Genomic DNA, 24,473 nt, shown 5'->3' on the forward strand with positions numbered 1-24,473 from the left:
CTAACAAAGACATTCAAATTTACAGAACAAGTCAGGGAAAAAAACCCAGTGGATCTGTCTATAGAGATGCCCCCAGCCTCAAGCAGAACCACATTTTCTTATCCTTCCCCTTCTAGGAAGCAGGAAGGAGGCCAACCAGCCATTTCTGGGCTGGAGCAAAGGGCAGAGCTGAGGAGTCGGTGGGGGTACTAGAACACGAGCGCATTCAGTGTATTTCACAGGATGCAAACTTACTGCGCTTTAAAGACACTGATTGGTACAACTGAAAATCTGCAGCTTACTCTGATGGCAAAAATACTGTAAAAACAGCAAAGTAACACACAGAATACAACCTCTCAGGCTGCGATGTCTCGTGCTCGGTTTTTCTCCCAAAGGCGCACCCCGCATCCCATCCCGCACCCCATCCCGGGTCCTGCCCTCCCGCGGCCCCCGCCCGCGGCTCCGGCTGCCGCCGCCAGGTGGCGCGGGCGGCCCAGCGCGGGCGGCGCCCCCGGCCGGTCGGGAGGGAACCGGGGGGGAACCGGGAGGGAACCGCGAGCGTCCAGCGCGGGGCCGCGCTCAGCGACCGCTGCTAGCCGGCCCCAAACCCGCTTTGGCCGCCTGGTTCTGAATTCGGGTCAAGCCCCGGGGGAACGGGGACAGACGACGCCGTGCTCCGGAACGCACTCCTCCTGTCCCGCCTGGCAGGCTAGGGCACAGCGGGGACGGACCCGGAGGCCCCCCACACGGGCTAAGCCCAGCCGTCCCCTCACGGCTCGCAGCTGCAATGAGCAGCCGTGGCACCCCGCGCTGGCCGGGCAGCCCTCAGGCTCCGTGTCCCGGCACCGCGTCCCCGGCCGGTCACAGCCGCTGGCAGCGCCTGAGGGCCGGCCTCCTTCACAGCTCAGCCCTCGCAACTGCCTCGCCCCGGCTGCTGCAGGTCCAAAGAGGGTACGGGAGTACGGGTTATAATTAACAGAATTAAAAATAGGCTTTGAATAAACTGAACACCCGGAGAGGTTAGAAATTTGTCGTGCAGCTGGCACGTCAGGAGGAAAGTGAGTGGTATTATTCAAACAAAGGTAATACAAGACACCGCAGCGCGGGAGCTTCGACCACCAGGCAAGTACCTTTAAGCTTGTTTACAGAGCAGCCCCCGGTGAGGCCAGCACCTGCACCGGGCAGTGAAACCCCACCACAGCCAGCTCCGAGCCCCCGAAAGGGCCAGGACAGAGCAGCGGCTGAGCCCTTGTGCCCGGGAACTCCGATATCTGTGAAATCAGAGTTTGCTTTCCAGCTGGACTTACAGGCTGAGGATCTCTGGCTGAAGAAGATGCTTGAAAAAACCAAACCCATTTTATTTAAATACCAGTCTGGCTTGTATTTAAGTTTCTTACATATCTATCTTCAAGATAATAGCCATGAAACACTGGATATGGGTTTCTTTCCTCTCAGCTGATGTTCACGAGTCGATCCTGGGAAGGGAGAAACTGTACAGCCAGTTACACTGGAGAAAATGTGAAACAGACTATGAAAAAAATGCCATGCAGTTCAAAAACAAAACCTGGGAGAAACAAAATGAAAGAGTAAGACATTGGTGGGGGGGTTCTTTTTGGGTGTTTTTTCCCCCCCTTTTTTAATACTAACTCTTTATAGTTTGGGGCATTTATGGATTGTTTTTAACTAGGGTCGAATTTTCAGACAGAAATGGGATTTTTAATATCAGTCTTCCTCAGAAAATTTTTATTGAGGAAATATGCTTGGATGGCTGTGGAAGCCATCGTGATGATTGGAGTAAAAGAGTACAGAAGGAGAAGACTGGGTTAAATTAATTCCTGCTAAATACCTACCAGCAGACTTGCTGTCTGTGTGGAGAGCTGGAGACAGAATTGTACCAGGGTAAAAAGGATAGTGTGTCTATTTATAGTGCTGCCTTCAACACCATAGGAATTCAAAGGAAAACTCCAACTCAGCACACAGTCTTCTCATCATCTTCTTCTGTCAAGATTAAATGGGGCCTGAGATCATTTCCCCTACAAATCCTTTCTAGGAAGGATCTGTTCCTTTGTGTAACAAGGAACTACCATGGTACAAATCACTCCAAAGGCCACATCCTCGTCACCCAGCCAAATGTCATCACTTTCCTTTGGGTAGTCAGAGGAAGAGGAGAAAGAGACCCTTTCAAGTGTCAGCACTTAAGCAGGAAAAACCAAAGACTTTTCAGCTGCCATGCATCATTGCTCCCCCATGCTCTCCCCTGCCCTTTTTACACCAGGTGCTCTGGGACACTTGCAAACAAAAGGGTAAGTGTAGCTCCAGCACAATCCCAGTGCCAGGCAGCAAAGAGAGGAATAAGAACACTGTGCTTGCACACAGTCATGGTCATTCATGGTCTCACTTCAGATGAGGATCTTACCCTGTGTGTCCCTCTTGCCACTGCAGAACTATCTATCTCTGGAAAGGAATGAGCTCCAGTAGGTGTGTGGGGCACCTATTTATCAGTAGAAATTATCTCTAATGTTGAGAGTACAAATGAAAGCAGCTTTGGAAAGGGTATTAGCAAAAACCTGACTGCCGCTCTAAAGAAAAGGTACGCTCCTGGAGTTCCTTAGCTCCGCTCTTCTTTTAGCATCATGGTGCCTCAGATCTTTCTTTCTCATCTTCCACCTTCCAGTTTCTTTTTAATAAGAGCTGCTTTTTCATTCTTCACAAAGCACTACCTACTCTGTCTCTATACCTGTCTTTTGTAATTCTGTTACCAAGCTGTCTGCTAGGTGGGGAGCAGAAGGTGCAGGACTTGGTGCTGCCTTTGAGGTACAGGTAATTATTATGTGCATCTGTTATTGTGGTTGCTGCCTCAACAGGTGGAAAACATGCTGTTCTCTGATAGATTTGCAGCACTCCATGCTCCTGCCTTGTCTTTTCTCTAAAGCTAGTCGTGTGGTGTTCCTAAAATAATAAACACAGCCTCACTGCTGCCACAAAAACCCCTGGTAAATATATTTTTATGGGAATGAAGTATTAAAGGATTTGAACACTTACTCACTGAAAGCAAAATATGAGCAGGAAGGTTGGGTAAAGATTCAAAGGCTGGTTTGCTTCCTTTCCCTGGGGCACATCAAGGCTGTACTGTTTGCACTTCAGAGATGGATAGTGGGGAATTACTTAACCCAAAATGATGGAAACAATTCAGACTATAATAATATAGCATGAGAGTTTCTCATATTACATCTATTCCCCATACTGCTGGCTATACTCTGCCTTCAGATTCACGTGCACAACTCTCATTGGAATCTGGAGGAACTGTATTTGAAGCCAAAATGCATTTCATTGTCTTTCTGAAGTCTCTCTGCAGCTTACTGGCTAAATTCTGAGCTCAAGAACTGGGAACAAAGCTTGTCTATACATTTCCCAGTGTCTGTCTCTGTGAGATTCCCATCTGTTGTGTTTTATTTTGGATTTCATCTTCCTACTTTCCTAAAAACACAAAGCAGAAACAAACATTTCCTCTGCCCTGGAGTGCAGGAGTCACCTAATTTCCCAGCAGGTTCTCTCAACAACATACAGTGGATCCAAGTTTGTCTTAAAATGATACAAGCCCTTTGTGGAGAAGAGAGGGAGGGACCAGAAATCTGGGCCAAGTTTCTGAGTATTGTGAAAACCTCCTGCCCCCCAAAGAGACTCCATTTCCTGTTTCTCCCAAAAATGTCACCTGGGTTTGGGTTTTATTAAAAGAAATATACATTGCTCAAGTCCAGGCTCTAAGTCTTTGGTTTGTGCTTCCTGCTGACACTGCAGAGACTACAAGAGCCATGAAAGCTGAATCTGACTTTGGGGCTTCACATTTGCAATAGCAGAGCAAATTAAATGGAGAGTGTATTAAGTGAGTTGGGAGATAGTTGTTGACCAACAAATCTTCATTAAGTTCCCACACCAAGCTGTGCTCCACCTTTAATGAAACTGATCATTGTTTCTCCTTCTATGTTTCAACAATTTCACTGCCAGGTTTGAGAGAAATTCAGACTTGCTTGGGATTTAATTAGAAATAAAACACAGTATTAATCCATCTTGCTCCATACATGCACCCGGTTTGGAGCTGTTGGTGCATCTTTCAAACAGGCCAAGTTTGACTCTGTTCCCCACCTGTTATTTACTGCCTCGGTTTTTGCTAGTTCTTTTACTGCCGGTGACTCATGGAGGCTTTGTTCACTGGTTTATGGTGACTTTCTGGATCACTGGTTTGCATCACCATTACTGGTTTGCATCACCAGATGTTTCAGCTCGAGAGTTGCCAGCATGAACCCCAAGAGTTCATATGACTTGCACCTCCAGAAAGCTAAGCCTATGCCCAGAATAACAAGCTTTTGCAGAACTAGAGCAAGTCCTGTTCTGATGATGTTTGTGACTGAAGGGAGGCTACCACAACTGAGGCCTCTGGGAGTCTCCCCTGCAGACCACTAGAGAAATATTGCTCCATAGGTATAACTCAGGTGCCAAGTGACTCTGCTGTATGGGCTTTAAAAACACTCTGTTCAGTTTAGGACAGAGGGGTTTAAGGGAAAAGTACAAAGTAAACATGAGGAGGTGCTCAGCAGTACTGAGAATGATGCAGCCTAAGCAGAGCAGGATCCTCTGCTCCAGACTGTCTTTGCCATGAAGGAAGAAACAATTACTGTCTCTTTTAAGTATGACATAAGAAACAAAATGTACATGCAAATACAGCATAAATGGTGAAGTTAGCCTTCAGATTTATTCTTTGACAGATACCATTTATGGTGGCCAAACTTTTTTTTTTCAGCCATGGAGCCATACCCCATACCATGTTGTCCTCAGAGTCAGATAACACTCAAAAAATTTAGATGGCCCTCAACCTTTTCCATGTAGAAAAAAAGCATTGTTATTTGGGTTTATGCAGTAGCACCCCAGCACACAAACTTATGGGTTCCCAGCACTTGGGCACTGCAGCCTCCTCTTCACAAAGGTTCCTGTTGTGTCCCAGGTTGCACTGAAGAGTGCAACCATAACAAGCTGCCTTCTAATGTGATTTTATTTTATTTTTTTTTTAGTTTTTGTATTAGAAGTTATCTGGTTTTTATGCTATAGAAGAAAATAGGTTCTGTTTTTGTAGTGGGTGATCAGTGACATTTGGGGGTACACATTTTTAACTGCTAGCTTGTTTTAGAAAAATTATAAGCGTTTACCTGGGGGACAAATGATCAGAAATACCTATAATCCCAAGAGCTAACATAACTGCTGGGAAATTCTAGACCTCAAATCAGCTCTGCTACAGAATATGATGAATTCCTATTTTTTTCCTCTCCATAGACTTAGTAGCAAGATTTTACAATGAGAAGAAAGCAATATGCTTAGCTAACTTGGGATTTCATCTCCTTTCCTTGTATCCCTTAGACTATACACACATCAGCAAGCGAGCCTCAGCTGTGTTCAGTCTCACTCTGACCTCTGCACTAACTTGATTTACTGGTTTTAGTTCTCAAATAGTGTATTACGTTATAACTCAAAGGATTTGATTAGAACTAGCTGGTATTTTAATGATTTATGAGGGGCATCTGGGACTGCATGGGTAGTGTACACATTGTGTCACTGCTGTAGGAGGAATCTGCATTGATCATACCAGCATGCTCCAAGACAAGAGTGTGTCAAATTCCTATAAGCCTGAGTTCACAAACTTGATCTGACAGGTGGCCAAGATTGCACTGGGACTGACCATCGTTCTCATGGTGGGAATAAAACAGACCAGCTGGATTGCTTCTAGCCATCGCATTATGAGAGGATTTCCATTCCTTTCTGTTGTTCTGTTCCTATCTTGCAGTGCTTAAGAAGGTGTTTATCCTTCCCAGTTTCGTAGCCAGAAACCTGGGCCACAGGAACTTGCAATCAGCTCTGTCTGTGATTTATCCTTCTGCCATAAGACACTGGTGTGAAATACAGGCTACTGGAACTAACCTTCCAGACCTCTCCACGTCCTGCCATGGCTATCAAATTGCTAGCAAGTCTCAGATCAGAGAGGCTGGAGTGTGAGAAAGGTAAAGAAACAATTAGCACAGTTGGTTTAAAGCCATAATTGTCATGGCATTTAATAAGAGATCATGCTATTATTTTTCTTAAATAACTGTAAAAAAAGGACTTTGCAAGCACAGAAACAAGGGTATCAGGAGCACAGTGATAAAAAGGGTTTCTTGTCCTTGGTGTTTTTACATGTTCTGAATTTTCTTTTGAGCATTGAAACCAACATCTACCAAAGCATTCCTAAAATCCTTCTCCCCAAGAGAATGGAAGTTCAACCTTGATGGTTACTCACCTCCTATTGTAAGCTGCCTTTTGCTCACTAGTGGTGAGTAAAAGCTTTTGACCCACATTAAACCTAAAGGCAACTTTTTACTCAGGTCCAGCTATCACTACCAGTGTTTGGCAGCACTGCCCCTGGGCTGCCTCCCAGCTCAGACTTGTGGAGAGATGTAGAAAAATCATCAAATTTCACTTTACCATCTCCACCTGTGCAGTGGGTTCCTCACAAGATCACTGTAATAACATGTATAAAAGGCATTCCAGTGCCCAAGAAACACCAGGGAATCTTGACTCCCTACCTCCTGCTGTTTCCCATCTTACTTCCTAGCAGGTTACTCAACACTCCTGCCATGCCAGCATAGAGAATAAGTGTGCGCTGTCTCCCCTAAGTTGGGTAGCATAGAGCTGTCTTTGTGGTGCTGGTAGAGACCACAGGATGAGAACAAAGAGCAGTGAAACTTCTAATGTCCTCAAACAGAAGAGACACAAGGAAAAAAAAAAGAAAAAGCAACAATATATTGTTTTTAAGATAGAAGAACATACCAGAGCTAGTCACAGGGGAGAAGGACTTTGCATTGTGCTGTCCTTTTGGTTAGATCCTTGGGGCAGAAACCATTCATTTGTAATGGGATTCTTTGAATTCTGAAGCCTGATGTTTTCAGTTCTGGGCTGGAGGACACTTCTGTATTAGTTATTGTTAACAGCAGCCTCATTCACCTTCAGATGTGGGCTGCTAAACTCTCTTGGGCCACAGGATGCTGACCTAAGAGACTGCATTCTGACTGGGGTATTGTGCAAGGCACAGCACAGGAAATCCATTGCCTCTAAACCTTGCCAAAGCAAGAAATAAACATGACTTTTAGGTCATTTAGAAGGTGACCTGGGAAAATTTGATGAGGATAGAATAAGAATATGCAACAGAGAGTAAATCTGAAGAATAAAACCATGGCTGAGAGACTGGAAACAACACCCAAGTGACACTTTGTCCTTCTTTGAGCAAGCTTGATGCAGCACACCCAGAACCCACCTGGCTTTCTCATGTTGTGTTCAGTTGGATGTGTGCTGTCCAAATCAACACCCCTTACGTAGCAGACTGCACACAAAAGAGTGTAGGACTTGGGATGTATGGCAGTCACAGTTTCAGCCCAAACAGCCATGGAGCTGGAGCAGAGAATATGCTTGTGCTACAGCATGGACAGGCTTTGTCTCCTACACAGTGACAATGTGAGGCTGAGGTGTATCACAAAGGCGAGCCTTCATGCCACCAGGTCTGTGTCAGGGAACAGACTCAGCACATTTCGGGCCATCTGTGAATAAATCCAAACTTGTACCTCTCCCCAGGGTCATGCTGTACTAACATCATCCAGTAATGAGAGCAACACACACTCCCTGCAACTGCAGGCTGAAAATATTGGTAAAGAATTGCTACAAGCCATGATAAAGCAGCTAGGATTTACGTTGTTCAGGGAGGGTTAGGGCTTTGGAGTAGTTGTACCAAAAACCCAGTGTCAGCCAGACAACCCAGCTGGTTCTGGCTGGCAGCTCCAAGAGAAAATCAAAGTGGCACATGTTGCTCCTGATTTAGAGCAACCTGCATCAACTTGCCAGCCTGTCTTTCAGAAATATTTCATCCTTCAACTTTTCAGTAAGCTTCTGAGGGTGCTTCCAGGAGGAAAAACAAAGCTTACCAATTCAGAGAATACCAACATGTTATTGCTGGAGGCAAGAGAGATACAGTGATCTAACAATTCTTGAGCCCGGAAGAAAAGCCAGCCTTAACACAGAACTAAATTTTAGGTAAGCTTGTCTTCAAGGGCAAGCATAGTGATATCAGGAGTGTTTCATAGCATGTCTAAGAGCTGCTTAGTGCTATAATGCTATAGATTTGGATTTTTGTTTTCTCAAAAAGCAGTGAAAAATGCCAGTAGTGAATGGAGGAAGGAGTTAGAGACTGACAGAACTGACAGTGAATTCTGATGGCTGAAGCCCATTGCAGGAGAGGACACCAGCAATAATATTTCATGAAGGAGCAGTAGCCTGGCTGGGAGCTAGAGAGACTGTCAAATGTGGGCATGGTGCTGCAGTCATAAATAGCATGGAGATGTGATAGATGCATTTTGGACCAGCTACTGTCTTTGGGTCATATGAAGTGTGTCTGCTGGTCTACCAGATCAGGTTGGGTTAATGGGTGTAAGGATGCACTTGCCAGCTGAGTAGAGTAGAGGTACCAATGGGTTCCAAAGGCCTAGTTTTGCAGCTTAACTGTGCTCAGAGCCAAAAGTCACATCATCTTTGCTGGGCCTAGGGTTGGAAGGGAACTGACTTTGTTTTACTTGCTTGCCAAGAGCCAAGTTCAGGTCCTTAGAGCTCTACAGTGCTCTTGCTCCAGCTGATGACTTCATGAACACCTAGTGCTGGGAGGAACACAGCTCCCTGTGCAGCCTTAAAATCTCTGTTTCCCTGCATATGCAATGACATCATTGCCACCTGAGGGCCCAAACTCTGGTCTTGGCAGGTAAAAGCCTTACATTGGGGTTCTCCATGCATATTTATGTCATGATTGCTGGATAGCTGTAATTAAATGACTGTAAAGCACCACCTAAAATGCAGCAGTAATAAATTCTTAATAGCTGATGCTATAACGAGCAGTTACACAAAAAAAATATCATAACATGCAGATTGTTAACAGTGTCTGGGCCTGTTTAATGCTCAGCTTTAAATAGTTACAATGCACACTGTTAAAAGGCCATGTAAAATTTGTAACTAGTAAATAAAAAATCCAATTCAGAAACAAAATATACCCAAGCTTCAGTGGTGAAGAAGCCACAGAAAATTGGCTAAATTAGCTCTTATCTCTGCAATCCGTGTGGTGGTGCTACCTGTCAGCCATGGTTTCTGTAAAGTATATTCCATGTACATTTGCCTGCCTGGCACAGGTTCTGTCTGTGCTTCTGTCCTGACTCATAAACATGGTAAGAATCCCACTTATATTACAAATATGCCGCTAGGTACATGCAACCCATGGTTTTGCATTTTGTGGAGAAAGGATGGGTTAGAGAAAATTAATTTTGCTGTTCATATTTTTCACTTCTCTTATCCACTCAAAGATGCTGTCTGGGCAATAACTCTACAGAGCTGGTTTCCCATGGTTAAAGAATAAAGTAAACATAGGTTCAAGACACAGAAGAGTTAGTGAAATCAGCAGGTGGTCAGGTTTTGCACACTTGGTACAACAGTGCTGCACATCAAAGGATGGCTGAGTCTGTCGAGCCACTGTCAGGAACTGCACACATGGTTGGTAAATACAAATGAACTAACCAGCTGATGACAAGAGAATGTTTTATACTACAGTCACGGAAAAAAACTCCGAGGCCACCCTGCCTTGGAGCCTGCATGCTAATGTACATCCTGAAACAGTCAAGACCATTAGGTTTGAGAACTGCAGGCTGGCCCACAGACTTGCTATGAAAAAATTAGACATTTTTGAGGCTTCTGAGGCCTGGCAATCCATAACATCAGTGGAAACTGTGGTAAATTCAGCATGTTTGAGAATAAAAATGGGTTGATTAATTTCTTCCTTACATTTGAGTAGTGCTTTGTATCAAAAATGTAGCTGCTGATTTCCCTGGATGGCACACAGAGAAAATTTTACTGGGACAGCAGGGAAACATCACTATTCCTCTAAAGTTAGGACACCAATGCAATACCGAGAGGGAAAAAAAATGAAATGTTTTTGTCTTGTGCTGCTCAAAGCTGTCCAGTCCAGACATTTAGTTGGCTCCTCAACATAGGTCTTGTATGATCTGTGGAGAGCAAGTCTGCCTAATGGATTTTGCCATTCCCACCAAGTGGGTGCCTTGCCATAAATGCATAGTTGGGTTTCACTAGTGGGTTTGGAAGCCGCCACTAAATTTGGGAGTGCTGTTCAGATTACATCCTCCAGCTGCTGAAGAGATTTTCTTACAAACAGTTGGCTACTCAAATACCGTGTGCCTCCCTAGACACTGCTTCTGTCTCAGCTTTCAAGTCCAGCCAGCCCTACCTCAGTCATTGCTGCATTTGATTCATACCATCTATATCTCATAGTGCTCCTAGCAATTGATAAATTATGACTCCAGTGAGACTATTGGGTTAAACGCTAAGAAAGAAAGAATGATGACAGCAATACTTGTCATTTGTGTGGCAATGTAGCAACACAAAACCCTCTCTCAAACATATGTTATCTTGGAGGAACCTTTCCAGGGGATAGGCTTTCTGAGAAATGTTTATGGCTTTTGAATACATGATAGGCGTGAACTTGACACGACCTACTTGGCCAAGCCCTGAGCTTCAGCCTAGTCTTTTACCACCACAAATCAGTCTAGTCAAAGTATAGCCAGACTGATATCTTCACTGGGATGGCAAGGCTATAGCACATAGAAGCTTGAGAAAACACAGGATGGAGGCTGCTTTGTTCTCAGGATTTAAAGACTCAGAAATATTTATACTAACATCATAAGAAAATAGCTAAGTTCTACCCATACAGAAAACCCAACAGGGGCCCTGGGATGATTAAAATATTTGACACTTGATTAAAATGAGCATACTGACATCCTTATAGTATATGCAAATCCCTCCTTTATCTTGGCATTGGAAAATGCAAGTTAAAGCAGAGGTTGTAAAGGCTTTCTACTAAATATCCCAGACACGAGTTGTTTTTTCCTCCTGACTTAGCACAGCATCATGCTGCAGGATTTTCTGCTGCTTCATCTCAGACTTCATACCATTCTCTCAACTTGATCTTGTATCAAGGTAATGTCAAATTGTCAAATTACACTGACTTTTCATTTTGTAGTTTAATTAAATATCGTGGAATTGGAGAAACTGGATAAAAGGTGGCACGTGTTTCCAAGGACTGAGACACCTGTAAAGGAATCTAAAGTCCCTATAGGCCCTCTCCCCAGCATGGCACTGAATAGCACCAATTATGCTACAGATAAAGCCATAGTCACTGAATTAACTGAAACCCAACCAAAGCATCCACAGTATATGCAGTTGGTAGGGGCATTCCCTGCTGGACAGATGGGAATCCTAAACATGAATCCTAAAGTCATGAAGGATATATTATGTGGGACCTCTCACAGGACCACTTTCCTTTCTTCAACTGGGAATTCAACTTTCTTCTTGGAATAGTTGATACATGAGGAACAATTGACCTGTTTGCTCTCATCACCCAACTGCAGCAAAGCCACCAACACACATGAATCCAGGGAGGTAGCTACAGGCGCAGGCAGGGATGGTGGTACAAACAGCCTGTATCCTACTGTGGGTCACTCTGCATTGTCAAAATGACCTGCTTGCAACAGGCTTCTGATTGCAATCCTCCTGCTAGTTGTAATTAAGGAAATTCTATTGCATAGTAGAGATACAATCACAGTTGCAGTACCAGCCAATTCAAAATTAATATAAATATAATGGCAAAATTTCTCCTATGTGATTGAATAATTACCACAATACAACTCCAACAGAACAAAGATCAGGAATGTTTCATGTCATCATCATTCAGAAACCAGCATTTTAAAATTGTATTGCTCATTCATACAACACACATCTCAGAAACAGATCCACTACAAAATCTCAGTATAGAGGAATTCAGCTGAGAATCATTAAAAACATATTTTTTAAATGAACAGACATCACATTATTACATATAATAATTTTCCCTTCACACTAATTTTTTTAATCTATCCATGTTCCTTATAAAACATTACACAAAATTTTTATCATAACATTGTTTTCCTTAAACATGTGCATTTTAGTAATGACACTTGCATGTGTAAATTTAGTGAGTTAAGATGTTGGACTGATGCCAGAACTGAGTAGTCATTTATTAAGAAAAAAAATTATCCTGTTTTTCTGTCTGTAAATTTTCTATGGAAAGCTATTCTTTTTTCAGTGCATTCATTATTCAACATATTAGTTGAATAGCCCTACTGAGGCTTCTCTGCTTTTGAATCATTTGCAGCCTGTTAGTTGCAGTTATTTCACATTTGAAATTTGAAATCTAGTCCTTCCTTTTCATTGGATGTAGAGTTTACACAAACGGATGCTATTCTCTAGTTTAAAAAAATGTGGCCAGAATGAAAATGGAATAAGTTTTGTACATATCATCAGCAGTTCACATCTGTGTTTCAACAGGAATAAATTCCTTATCTATAATACAATATCCATGTGAGCACAAGCTGAAAGTCATCTTAGGATAATTCTGAAGAAGCAGTCCCATCATATAAAGACTGTTATTCCACAGTTTTAAATATCCATGTAGCACACAGTACCTTGTTTTTGCCCAGCCTATGCAGTTATGTTCCCTTCTAGAAACAATTCTAACAAAGCAAAGCAAAATAGCCTTAGAAGGAGCACTTTTCCTTTGGTGCACTATGTCACAGTTACCTGCCCTGCTCCTGTGAGGCTTAGGGAAGCAATGCTGACAGCAGCCTTCAGTCCTCCAAGGTAATAGGAAAATCAAAGTGTTTATACAGTGGAGAGGGCAAGAGAAAAGGATAACAGGCAGTACTGAATAAGAAAAAACCAAAACAGTTTAAAGCAACTTTACAGGGAGTAAGAAGTGCCCTAGAGTAGTCATTAGCCACACTGCAAAGAATTAGGTACATCAAAAAAGGGGAACATTTGCTGCAGATATTATGAGGTGGGAAGGATTGGAGGAGGTTGTTATTCTTGCAAGTACTTAATGGACTGGCAGATGGCTCTGTGGTCAGGGCACAGGAAATCCAAGTCCCATTTCTGCTGCAGACATCCTGTGCGGGATCAGAGAAGTGTCCAAGATCACCAGCAGGAGCCAGGCAGAGCTGGCACAGGGGACACTGGGGTGGCCAGTGTCAAAGCAGCAATCAAAATCAATGGGAAATGCCTGTTCCAGTAGGGAGTTCCTCCATGCCTCCTCTTGCATAAAGCCATCCAAAATGGGCAAGAACATCTGCTTTTGTTTTCACAGTAAAAGCTGAGACTGGAGGAGATACGCACATTTGGGAGGGGAGCACATTCCACAGTGGAGCTCTTTGTAATGCTCTTGTAACAATACAAGACCATTCTGGGAACATCACTTGGTGAAAACTTACTCTATCCAAGAGGCCAGAGCTGCCATGAGGGCCATGAAGGTGGCAGAAGAAGGTGTACTGAAATGACAGAAGGCTCCTCTTGGCAACTGGGTGGCAAGGCAGATCACCCCATGTACATGGCAGAAGCATGACTTGTTGGGACCATTCTGTGGCCTGACACTTCCCTCCTTCTTTTCTATGGATATGTCAGGGAATTAATTGCTCCATTTCCCCTTCAGCAACGCACTGCATTAATATGAAAGTGCGTGAACTTAAATACAACCTATTTGTTAACGATAGACATGCTCAGCAGAAAGATGCAAGATTTCAGGTATTCTGTCCTGGACTGTTCTACCCCCAACTACTCTTCAAATCATTTATGTAGAAGACATGCTTCAGGCAGTGCCAGAGCAAGACTGACTCACTGACTAGAACTTCACCCATGTCCTAGACAGGTGCTTCTGTTTTAAGGCTCATGAGTTGACAGACTTCCTGCTATCTCTGTAATACAGATGTTTGGCTCATTTTTAGAACATACAAAAAAAAAGTTTAATAATTAATTTTCTTAGAACAGAACTCTGGGAAAAATGTAATTTCTATTCCCCTCTTAAAAAAATCTTCTCAACAGTTCAAATCTATAGCTAACATTGTAGAGGAACCACTATTTCAAAAGAAATGTATCATATGGACACAGAGTAATTCCAGAGATAAAGTGATGCCTAAAAAAAGTGTTTCTCCTTGTAACTGAAGTACTTGCTTCAAGATTAGAAATGGGATAGTTCTTGGAGGGAGCAGAGAGGAGAGGAATGCAAATTAAAAAAACTTACTAAAAAATTAGTCAACGCTCATATAAATGACAGCTGGAATCACTGTAACTCATCCAGATTTTTCTAACATGAACATTTGTCATGAGGACAACTGTATGGCCAGTAAATACCACTGGAAAGAACCAAACTACTCCTTACAAAGTTTTTCTCATTGAAGTTGACAATTAATAGCTAACCAGTAAATATGATTTTGCATGACTGATTCTACTCAGTCCAGATCAGTTTGTTGAGCAAATTAGAAGACAAATCAGGTTAAGTATATATAAGGAGATCCTAGTTACCTGGTTAAAGGAAAACCTCAGCATTCCATGTCAGTACTTTGTTTCTACCGCCTTTGAGTAGATATATTTGCACAAGACATTTTCCATAGCATTACCTGTTTCCATGTGAAAGCAGAAGCCTTGTGCTGGCATATCAAGGGCTAGGCTTTTTCACTGTGCTAATAATAGCATCTAGATTTCCAGATAGTTGTAGGCACTTCCACATTTCCTATGATGAAAATAATCCTTAAAACTACAATGAAGTGTTCATCAAGTTTTTGACAAGATGAGAGGAAGAATGGGGCCTGTCAGACATATCGCTGGCTGATGGTGAATGTCTGCTCTCCCCTTTCAGGATGGCCTGGGACTCCTTGTGCAGCCAGGACTTACGACGGCCTAGGATAAGAAGTGCCTCCAGCTGGACATCTGGCAGTGGGAGCAGCACTGGGACACCATCCCTGGAGGAGCTGCGGCGCCTGCTCTGCACACGCACACACCCCACAGGGCATGTGGATGAAGTCTGGCCAAACCTTTATGTGGGAGACCTGTAAGACACAGGAAGGGCTGAAGGTTACTGCAACTCTTCCCCCAAATCTTCCACTCTTTATTTAGAAACAGAGAGCTAGGCACTAATTTGGGGACCTCTCACAACAGGTCTAAGTGTTGAACAAGATTGAACAGTGCATAGGATGCTGTAACATAGAGGAAATGCATCCTAACTGATTAAAAAAATATCCCCATTACTGCAGGAGTCACACACTGCAACAGCCCACTGAAGCTGTGGCATTGGTACTTCAGGCAGTCATGCCAAAGCTGGGTAAAACAGAATCAAGCTCATTTTCTCCTCACTTTGCCAGATGGCATCAGCTGTCTGAACTGATGAATACTTAGCAGAGGTGACTTTGTGAGAAAGTCCTTGTAATCAGAAATATCCTTAGCTTGTGCAGAAATATCTCCACCACCATCTTTCCTCAGTTGAGAACCATTTAAACATATGTTTGTGAAAAAATGAGGGAAATGTAAGAGTTAGTTTCTTAACAAGTCATTTCTCAAAGCATTTTGATGGACACTTTGAACCTGTTCAAAGTGTCAAAAAACCTGTTCAACCTGTCAAAAAATAGCCACTACCACCTCCTGCTATTGTAACAAATTCACCATCAGCAGCATGTTCTTTGCATTGCAATTCAGCAGGCAAATATAATTCCCCGTCTTCCAGGTATGTTGCTCGTGATAAGGCACAGCTGAGCCGCATGGGCATCTCCCACGTTGTGAATGCTGCTGCCGGGAGATTTCGCATCAACACTGGGCCCAAGTTCTACAGTGACTTGCCTGTGGATTACTACGGAGTAGAAGCAGAGGACAACCCAAACTTTGATCTCAGCATTCACTTCTATCCAGTTGCTCAGTACATCCGAGCAGCACTGAATTCCCCAAGAGGTAACTAGACCATCTGTGCATGTTGCATATCTTCTGCATAGTAGACAAGCAGGGCAAGTTATCAAATATTATTTTACATAAACAAACCCACCTGTATGTGGGTAAGAACGGAGATACCCAAACAAAGTAGCATCCTACTTGCCTCCTGAACTCCTAGTGGTAGTCCTTCTGTTTCCCTGAAACAGAGAAGGATGCACTGAACAGGCTTTTAAAGGATTCTCCCTATGCCTAGTGTTATCTATCAGCAAAAGACAAAATAGCAAGTGTCCTTTATTACCTATAGGGACACACAGACCTGGGGGAAAGCACATAGTTTGATTTTTCCAAATTAGTGATGGGATTTAAAATACAGTACAAGTGTCATATTTGAGTAAGATGATTCAACTATAATGCTATAATCTGTGCAAGTCCTACAAACACAGAATAGGGAAGAACTTGCTAGAAAGCAGTTCCATAGCAGGGAGATCAAGCAATACCACCAGCCAGGAATAATGTCTTGCTGTTGCTAGAAAAAGGATAACTTTGAAATAGAAAGACAACCCACAAACCCCTCAGATTCACTAAGTATATGCCAGGTACAGCACCAGAGGCTTGGGGCCAACTGGAGATAATTACTACTAAGGTCAAGCCTTCACAAAAGTAAGTCATCACTGTGCCACAATACTGTACAGATACTATTCAGAAGTAAGTGATTTAATAACAGAGCGGTTGTATACTCAGCAAACCATTTTGCTTACATCATGGTGAGATTTAATTGCAATCAGGGTCTTAAAGTACTAACTACCCAGCTTGTATGTATAATTGTATGCATTAGTAGATCTGATCCACACCATACTAGCCAGGAAGGGGAGACACGGTAACTGCAAACAGTGTGCCTTCATTCCAGGTACCTGTGTGTTTCCTGCTCTTCAGAGGGCTTGTTCTATTCTGTTAGAAAATATTTGTCTTTGTGCAACTTAGGGTTGCATTTGGGGAATTTGGATTTTCACCCATTTTTATTACAGCATATGCTATTTGCAATTGAAGTTATTGGCAGTGCTCCAGAGAAAGGTAAGATCCAAAATCTGTTCACATGCATGTTAAAGTTCCAAATCAATTGACAAAAGACAGAAAACAGCAGATGAATTGTAGAAGCCACAATAGCAAACAAAACTAGTGCTTTGTAAAATGCATGCTGAAATACTAAGTTACGAATGCAGAACAAGTTACGGCTCAAGGCATATTTATCCCTACTCCCATGCTTTTAATATTGCTTTACTGAACTCCATATGGAAGCAGAGTTCTGGGAATGGAGACAAGGTGAAATTTAATAATACACTGTCCAGCTGTTGCTGACATTCATCATTTTGAGCAAAGCACAACAGTTTAGGAAATATATAAACAAGATGTTCTGGAAGCATAATTTCCTGAGGTACAGAAATTTAGCAGCTAAATACCCGTGACCTGTGCAGGGATGAGATGGGGAGGGGATTGTTACTCATATCATTTAGAAGAAGAAAAAAAGTAGTGTTTATTATAAGCAGTGAAACTGAACAACAATAAAATATACCAGGTAACAAGAGGCCTGTCCATATTAAATACAGGATGTAATGAGGTACTACTGTTTCTTTGAGGTACTACTGTTCATTTGAGATGTCTTTTAAGACTGCTGCTTAACTATTACAAGCAAATTCAACATAGTTTTTTTTCTTTAACCGAAATATATTACCCTTTTTACCTAAGAGAACAAGTCAAAGTTAAGACTTTATGAGGCACAAACATATTTAAAACTAAGAATCAAATACTCACTAAAATTAGGTAAGAATTGTTATTTCCATCATGCTTGAAAAAAATCTGGTGCTTTACACCACAAGTTTAGAAAATGGCATAGACAGATTTATTCCAGATTTCTACTTTAGCTGAACAGAATATTGTCTTTGATGATGTAAGGAGTTTGTTTTTAAGGTAGTTTCTTAAAACTCGGGTGCCAGAGCGTGAGCACAAGGAAGCAGGGGGGTGTGCACTTACTTGCTCTTAACTTGGGAGCTGTTCCTGCTGCAGTGGCCAATGGCTTCATCACACCGTGACTGCCTTCATCATCCTTGTTGCAGAAATTAGAAAGTTCATGCACAACTATTGCAGCTATGCCATGTAAGCATTATTTTATAATCCCTACTTCCTTGACTGCCTTTCCTTCAGCACAGCCTGGCAGTTTTTTTGCCCATGTAACAGAGCTGTTTGGGAAGGCTCAGACAAGAGTGAGCAGATGCACAATCTGTCCCCTTCCCTACAAGGAAAAACATGGAGCTGGAAAAGTGCTGGCCTTCTCCCTCATGCTCAATATCAAAGGACAATACCTTGAATATCAATCTTGACCCTTTGCATGGCCACCTGTACAATTTGCATTTCTCTGGAGTGCAGCTAAACCCAAAGTAAATCAGCAGGGTTTTGTAAAGTCTAAGGAGCGAAAGAGAGCTTGATGAAAGCATGTCATGAAAACTATTAAACTAACACTGTGCTGAGAGAAAGGTTCCCAAGTAGAGAGCTTTTCCTTTTATTGACCTCTGAACATGTTTAAAACAGGCAGGTTAAAATCACCCATTAAAATCTTGAAATGGTAGACTCTCTCAAACTCATTTCCCTTCCTCTACTTCAGTGGAGCAAATGAAAAGATAGGCTCCCTCTCCTGTCACCTTTTTGTTGATCAGAGTTATGAAACCTGCTTAACTCTGGAGAAAAGGGTCCTCTCGCTTGACTCCACCATAGGTGCGTTACATATATCAGTCTGACCTCCCACTCTGCAGCAGATGACAGCTCTTACCTGCTCTGACTTGCCACTATTTAAAGCTCTCTGTAGGCTTCTTGCTCTTTTCAGCTGTGACAAAACAGATACTGGATTAATCAAGAAATAGGCAGTGGATTCTGCACCTGGCTAAAACCTAACAGGAGATGAGAAAATTGTGGCATGAGCCTCTGGGGCCCATTAGCCCAGCTGAGCTCTCCTGCTGAGCAGAATACTTCTGCTGGATCCAATGGAGTGAGGACAGCTGTGACATTGACTATGGGTGACAGATCTGGAGCCTCATCTTAAGCCAAACTGAATCCATCCTGCAAGAAAGCAAAGGCTAGTTTAGGACATTTAGCTCATTTAATGATGATTAGCAAAAGGACAATAAGTTATTATGTGTTTTAATGACTGATCTTGTTCAACAACATTGAATTTCCCAACTTGAATTTGGCCAGCAAAGTTGAATGTGCAAACTTTATCCCTAGTGCAAACCCTTTGATGTTAGTAGAGTTACAGCAGGCATGAGCTGGATAGAATATCCATAATCCACTGTTAAAAACCAAGTGTTATTGTTCTGCAGAAATCCCAGACAGATGACAGTTATTGTCTGCCTCTGCAAAAAGTAGCTCGAGATGTGTGGTGCAAAATTTCAAATAAGGATTGCAAGATTCAATAATGCCAGAAGCTAAGTGCCCCTACTTCTCCTCAGTTAATCCCATTATTCCTAAGGGATCCTGTTTCATGCTCAGAGAGAAGGTTGCAACATGGTCCTTTTAACATGGGACCAATCCAGCTTCTCTTTGCACTGTATGTTAAACCAGATGGGGGTGGGGAGGGCAGAGTTGGAAGATGGCAGCTCATGGTGCAGATTCTGTGGTACAGGAGATGTGGTTATAACCTCCTTGCCTACCACACGACAGGGGAACACACAACTGCCTCTGTGAATGCTGCTTTCTGTGGCTGTGCTCCAGCAGCCACCCAGGAATCCGAGCCCGAGTGCTGGGACATCTCAGCTGCATCCCGCAAGGGGCTGATGGAATGGCTGGAATCGCCCGCCACAGTCAGCCCACGGAGCAGACGTGCTTCAGGCGCTGGTCACATGCAGGATGTCATCACCAGGGCTTCAGAGTGTCACTTTACCCATTTGCAGCCACTGCTAAGAGACAAGGGTCTGACCCTGTAAACAGAACCAAATAGCAACACAGCTTTTGTTTCCTTATTCAAGTTTAACATTCAATTTGTTTGCTAAAAATAATCACACAGTAAATTCAAATCTGCTTTCATTAGAGCAATTTTACATTAATTAAATCATTTCACATGACTGATTTATCTGCAACAAACAAGTAATTTTATTGTCAGTGTACCAGCATTTATCATAGCTTTTGTTTCACTATGCACACAGGGTAACAATATTGGAATACATATTGCACTTGTTAAAGAGATAATATACCTACATCCTCACGGGAACAAGTGATTAGAGAACCATGCAGATTAGGACCAAGGTCAATACTTGGGGCTTGTCCAGGTTTTTGCTGAGACACCTTCTAAAGCTCTTTGCCGATACAGGAAGACTCTTCTGAAGTGCAGATAAACCAGAGAAACAGGGGAAAAAAATTCAGTGTATTCTTTCTGGACACAGTCTTCTCTCAGACACAGACACAAAACAAGAGAGCCAGCCTGTACGAGCAGGAGCCTGGCATTTGTTCTGCTTTCTGTGCCTCCAACAAAAACACAACAGGAAATATTTAACAGCAGCATTTATACCTGTGCTCAGCTTGGTCTTCAGTTCAAGACTGCTGGTAGGGCAGAGCATTTTCAAAGGCAGAAATCTTCATAGACTAGAGGGTGGGGGTGGGGGGGTGAGGAAAGGACTCAAACAATTTTACAAAAGTTAGATTCAGAACATCAAGTCTCCTGTCCCCCGTCCAGTTTACGCACAAATTCAGAATACATTTATTGTCAAAATATATAGTAATGCAAAATCAAATCTAACATTAAGGCCACTTCTTTCTGTTTTTTTCTTGTTTGTTTTTATCCATTGTGATGCAGTTCAAACCATAAATTCTTTTTCTTTTAGTTGTAGAGTGCTGGTAGCTCAGAAGTTTTCAAACAAAGAAAAAAAACAAAAAAGAATGGTTCTGACTCCAAGAAAAATTTTCAGAATGTTTTGTCCCTTGACTTCTGTTCTTCGGGGTGCCATTTGGGTGAATGTCTGTATTTCCCATTCCTGCCACCACATTGCAGTTAGGCCTCCTGCAAACCACTGAAGCAAAGATTTTTCAAAAATCTTTTGGCCTAACCCTATTTGCAGTATTTTTTCAAATTGAAATTGTGTTCCTGATTCCTTTATGCTTCTCTGAAAATCTCAGACTAAGGTTATTTGGATCCCAAGTGCCTCCTCTGGGGAAGACAATAGAGCATACATACCCTATAAGGTTGGTGGGAAAGCTAATGGAAATGCAGCATATTGAAAAAGAAGTCTGATGGAAATTCAAATTAGCATTATCTTTTAGCAGGGGTGCAAAACATTTCTCCGTATATATGCCCATAAAAATCAGGACTTCACTTCCAAGAATTTTCATGAAGTTAATGGAAGTGACAGATAGCTGCAATTTTACTTGAATAAGGGCATCAATATCTCAGTAAATTCTGTGAAACTGTATCTGAATGAGAAAACAGAAATAGAAATTCTGCAAAACTGGCCTTACATTTGAAAACCTCTTCCTTCCCCCAAAGGTTTTGATGCCAGGTCCAAGTCTGCTGTCACCGGAGCTGTTTTTGCCACTTCCTTGGAGACTATATTTGTCCCTTTATTTCTACTGAGGACATGTCTATCTTTAGGGGTGCACTCAGATTTCTCATGCTGGGATAATGAGAGGGGGCTGTGTCACATACATTGTGGAATTCAACACTTCTCTAAACCTGCTGGCCAGAGCAGGTTTTCACAACACATGCTCACGCTCTCCGAGCATGTGGCTATGCCATCATCATTAGTCAGAACTAGAATGGTTGCTAAATAAATACTCTGTCATAAACAAAATGGGATTTAAGATTAAAAGCTGTGCACAAAGTACCCAGAATTAACACCTGGGGGGATGGGGGCAATCAGTCTGAGGTTTTTGTCTGGATCTAGGCTCATCATCCAACACGGATATTTTTGTCTTACACCCTAGTAATACAGAGATTAAGATGCTGTAAGCACAAACAAAGCAAGGAGCTTGCCCTGAAAAGCTGTCTGTTCTTTCTACCTCTCCTTACATTTTGCAGAGAAGCAGCATCTGAGATAGTCTGTTCCATCTCCAAAGGAAAAAAAGCAACATGGGATTGTCATCACTGATTTTTCATCTTTTCTGGATATAAATTGCACTGCCACTAAGTTGCATTTTGTACAGCTATACAATGAATGAACAGGAGACCACATATGTGACAGTCTGGAAAAAATAAAATTAAAAAAAGGTAGAAAATGCTTTGTTTCAAACTTGTGAAGATTTCCAGTGAAGAATTGTTCAGAAACTTCCACGCTAAAAAGACATTTTCTTCAGCTGCCTTAATGGGAGGCTGTCCATTAGGTGGTCAGAAGTTTGCACCTGCTTCTAATCACTTGTTACTCTAATAATGCTGAATTGCTGGGTCACAGTCTCTGTGAGAAAAAGATCTGACTTCAGCAAAGGACAAGAGAGCTTGAAAATGTTCAGGCATGGTTATAATTGAGTAGAACAGTTATACAATTGAGTTCCATACTCAAAAATTTCTCATTGATCTTACCATTTTTTTGAAAGTTGAAGCATTTTACAATATTTACAAGATGCAAATTTTCAGGTTCTGGAATGAGCTCGTTATTTACATCTAGAGGGAAAGGACCAGAAACCTGAATTCTTCCATCTGAGAACAAAATTTCCCTTTAATTAAAAACATTCTTTAATTTCAAATAAGATGATTTAAAGAAATATTCATCTCCTTCCAATGGCTGCTTCTATTCATGATCACAGCAGGAAAACCAAAAGCAGTGTAGAGTGAAGAAGGTGCTCCCTGAGGCTCACTTATGGCAACAGGGGAGGGACCCAAGATGTCACTCCTAATGAACTCCTAACAAAGATGCACACTTTGCACTGAAATCTCTGGAAAAGTAAAAACATTTCATAAATTGTCTTCCTACTGGTCACTTAAAGAACAGGCAGAAATAGAGGCATTATGGAAGAACAGTGACTAATATGGGGTAAGTTTTAGAAATAAAAATGCTTAAGTGAGCTGGTGCAAATGCCATATACAAATGGCTGTTCTTAATGATAATGCCCATTTTCTTCAAACACTTTCAAAAAAGCCTGGCCAGCAGTCAGCACCCTCAGAAAGCATTACTGCCCTAAGCAAAGAAGAAAAAAGAAAACCAGGAGTGAGTTGAGGTTTTTTTGTGGAAAAAAACAGTTTTTTGTGGAAAACCAGGGGTGTTGCTGTAACAGCAGTGAGCAATCCTGAGCATTGTACTTCTGAAATCCCAAGTTTCCAAGCCCTCTGGTAGTAAGTAACCTGCCAACCTGCCAAGGCTGCTTCCCACAGCATGGCCTTCAAGCGTGAACTCTTGAAACTTTGCCAGCAAGTACATCACTCCCAAAACCACACATGAGCAAGCAGGGACACAACGGATGGCAGGCTGGGCAGGAGGGATAAGGGTGTGCTGTCAGATTGACAGCTAAGCTCAAACAAGTGACCATGGATCCTGGAACACAATTAGGAATTTTCTGTCCCCAGCCAGTGAAAAACCCCAATCAGGGGAACTGCACCAGGGCTGCTCTTCAGGGCTGCACATACCTGCTTGCCCATCCCCAGAACCACCTTCCATCTCTGCTCCAGCACAATAAACCCCTCCATGAGGCCTGCTGGCATAATTGCAAATCTCTCTCATTTTTCCAGGCAAAGTACTGGTTCACTGTGCAATGGGAATCAGTCGATCTGCAACTCTTGTCCTCGCTTTCTTAATGATCTGTGAAGGTATGTCCCTCACGGCTGCCATTCAGACTGTGCGCTCCCACAGAGGGATCTGCCCCAACTCCGGCTTCCTCCAGCAGCTTCGGGAGTTGGACCTCAAGTTAGGAAGGAGCACAGGCAGAGGAACAGAGGCCTGCTAGTGCCAAGAAGCTGTGTCTCCTGGTGCCAGCCCAAGAGATGCTGCCCTCACTGAAGAGTGCAAGGATGCTGTCAGGACTGCTCTGTAGCTGTATGGAGGAACTGGGGAAAGGCTGAGCATGAGCAAACTGTTAGGAGCTGTTAGGCATGTATTTTTTGCATAAGCCCACTAACTGGAAAGAAAGTGAAATAAAGAAGTATTCAAACTGGCAGTTTTGCTCACCTGGGCCTGTTTATTTAACTACCTGTTGGGCAGGGCATAGGGAGCAGTTGGGTTTTTCATGTAGAATTAAAAGGCAACACAGTCAACTTGAAAAAATCCTTTTTTCTTGCTTATAATTGCATTTATTTGGCAAGAGGGAAAATGACTAAACTAGTAAAATAAAAAGAAAGCATGAGGCTTTTAAGCAAATCTTTAACATTTTGCATCCAGCTGGCTTAGGGTGAGACTGCTGTTTTTGCAAGCTGACATGATCCTTTGGTCTGACGTGGTGACACTAGTCAGGATCCAGTTCAGACCATGGGCTCCCTCTGTTACAAGCCACGGAGGCTCTTGCTGGACATTCACTAGTCCTTTTTGCTGAGTATGGCGAATATTCAGAACTTAAGGACCATGAAATCCTCAAGAGCCAGCTCTGGAGCTCTCAAGCAGACGCTGCACCCTGGGGCCCAGCTGTTG

The 24,473-nt window shown here is 42.6% G+C and overlaps 1 protein-coding gene across 1 annotated transcript; it reads left to right on the forward strand.

Annotated features, from left to right (window-relative positions):
• Nucleotides 1–544: 544 nt before the first annotated feature.
• Nucleotides 545–24,006, forward strand: DUSP13B (dual specificity phosphatase 13B). Its single transcript, XM_058841916.1, has 4 exons — nt 545–930; nt 14,825–15,016; nt 15,686–15,906; nt 23,582–24,006. Exons 1-4 carry the CDS (start codon nt 767–769, stop codon nt 23,794–23,796), a joined length of 792 nt encoding a protein of 263 aa, XP_058697899.1. The 5' UTR covers nt 545–766; the 3' UTR covers nt 23,797–24,006.
• Nucleotides 24,007–24,473: the final 467 nt, after the last annotated feature.

Source organism: Poecile atricapillus, chromosome 6 (assembly GCF_030490865.1).
Source record: "Poecile atricapillus isolate bPoeAtr1 chromosome 6, bPoeAtr1.hap1, whole genome shotgun sequence".
Taxonomy (NCBI): domain Eukaryota; kingdom Metazoa; phylum Chordata; class Aves; order Passeriformes; family Paridae; genus Poecile; species Poecile atricapillus.

Bases quoted from the DNA above. Each gene is read 5' to 3' on its own strand.
- DUSP13B (XM_058841916.1), top strand. From the start codon at position 767: ATGAGCAGCCGTGGCACCCCGCGCTGGCCGGGCAGCCCTCAGGCTCCG. The intron at 15,017-15,685 runs GTAAGACACAGG...CCCGTCTTCCAG, and splicing joins AACCTTTATGTGGGAGACCT to GTATGTTGCTCGTGATAAGG. The intron at 15,907-23,581 runs GTAACTAGACCA...TCATTTTTCCAG, and splicing joins AGCACTGAATTCCCCAAGAG to GCAAAGTACTGGTTCACTGT.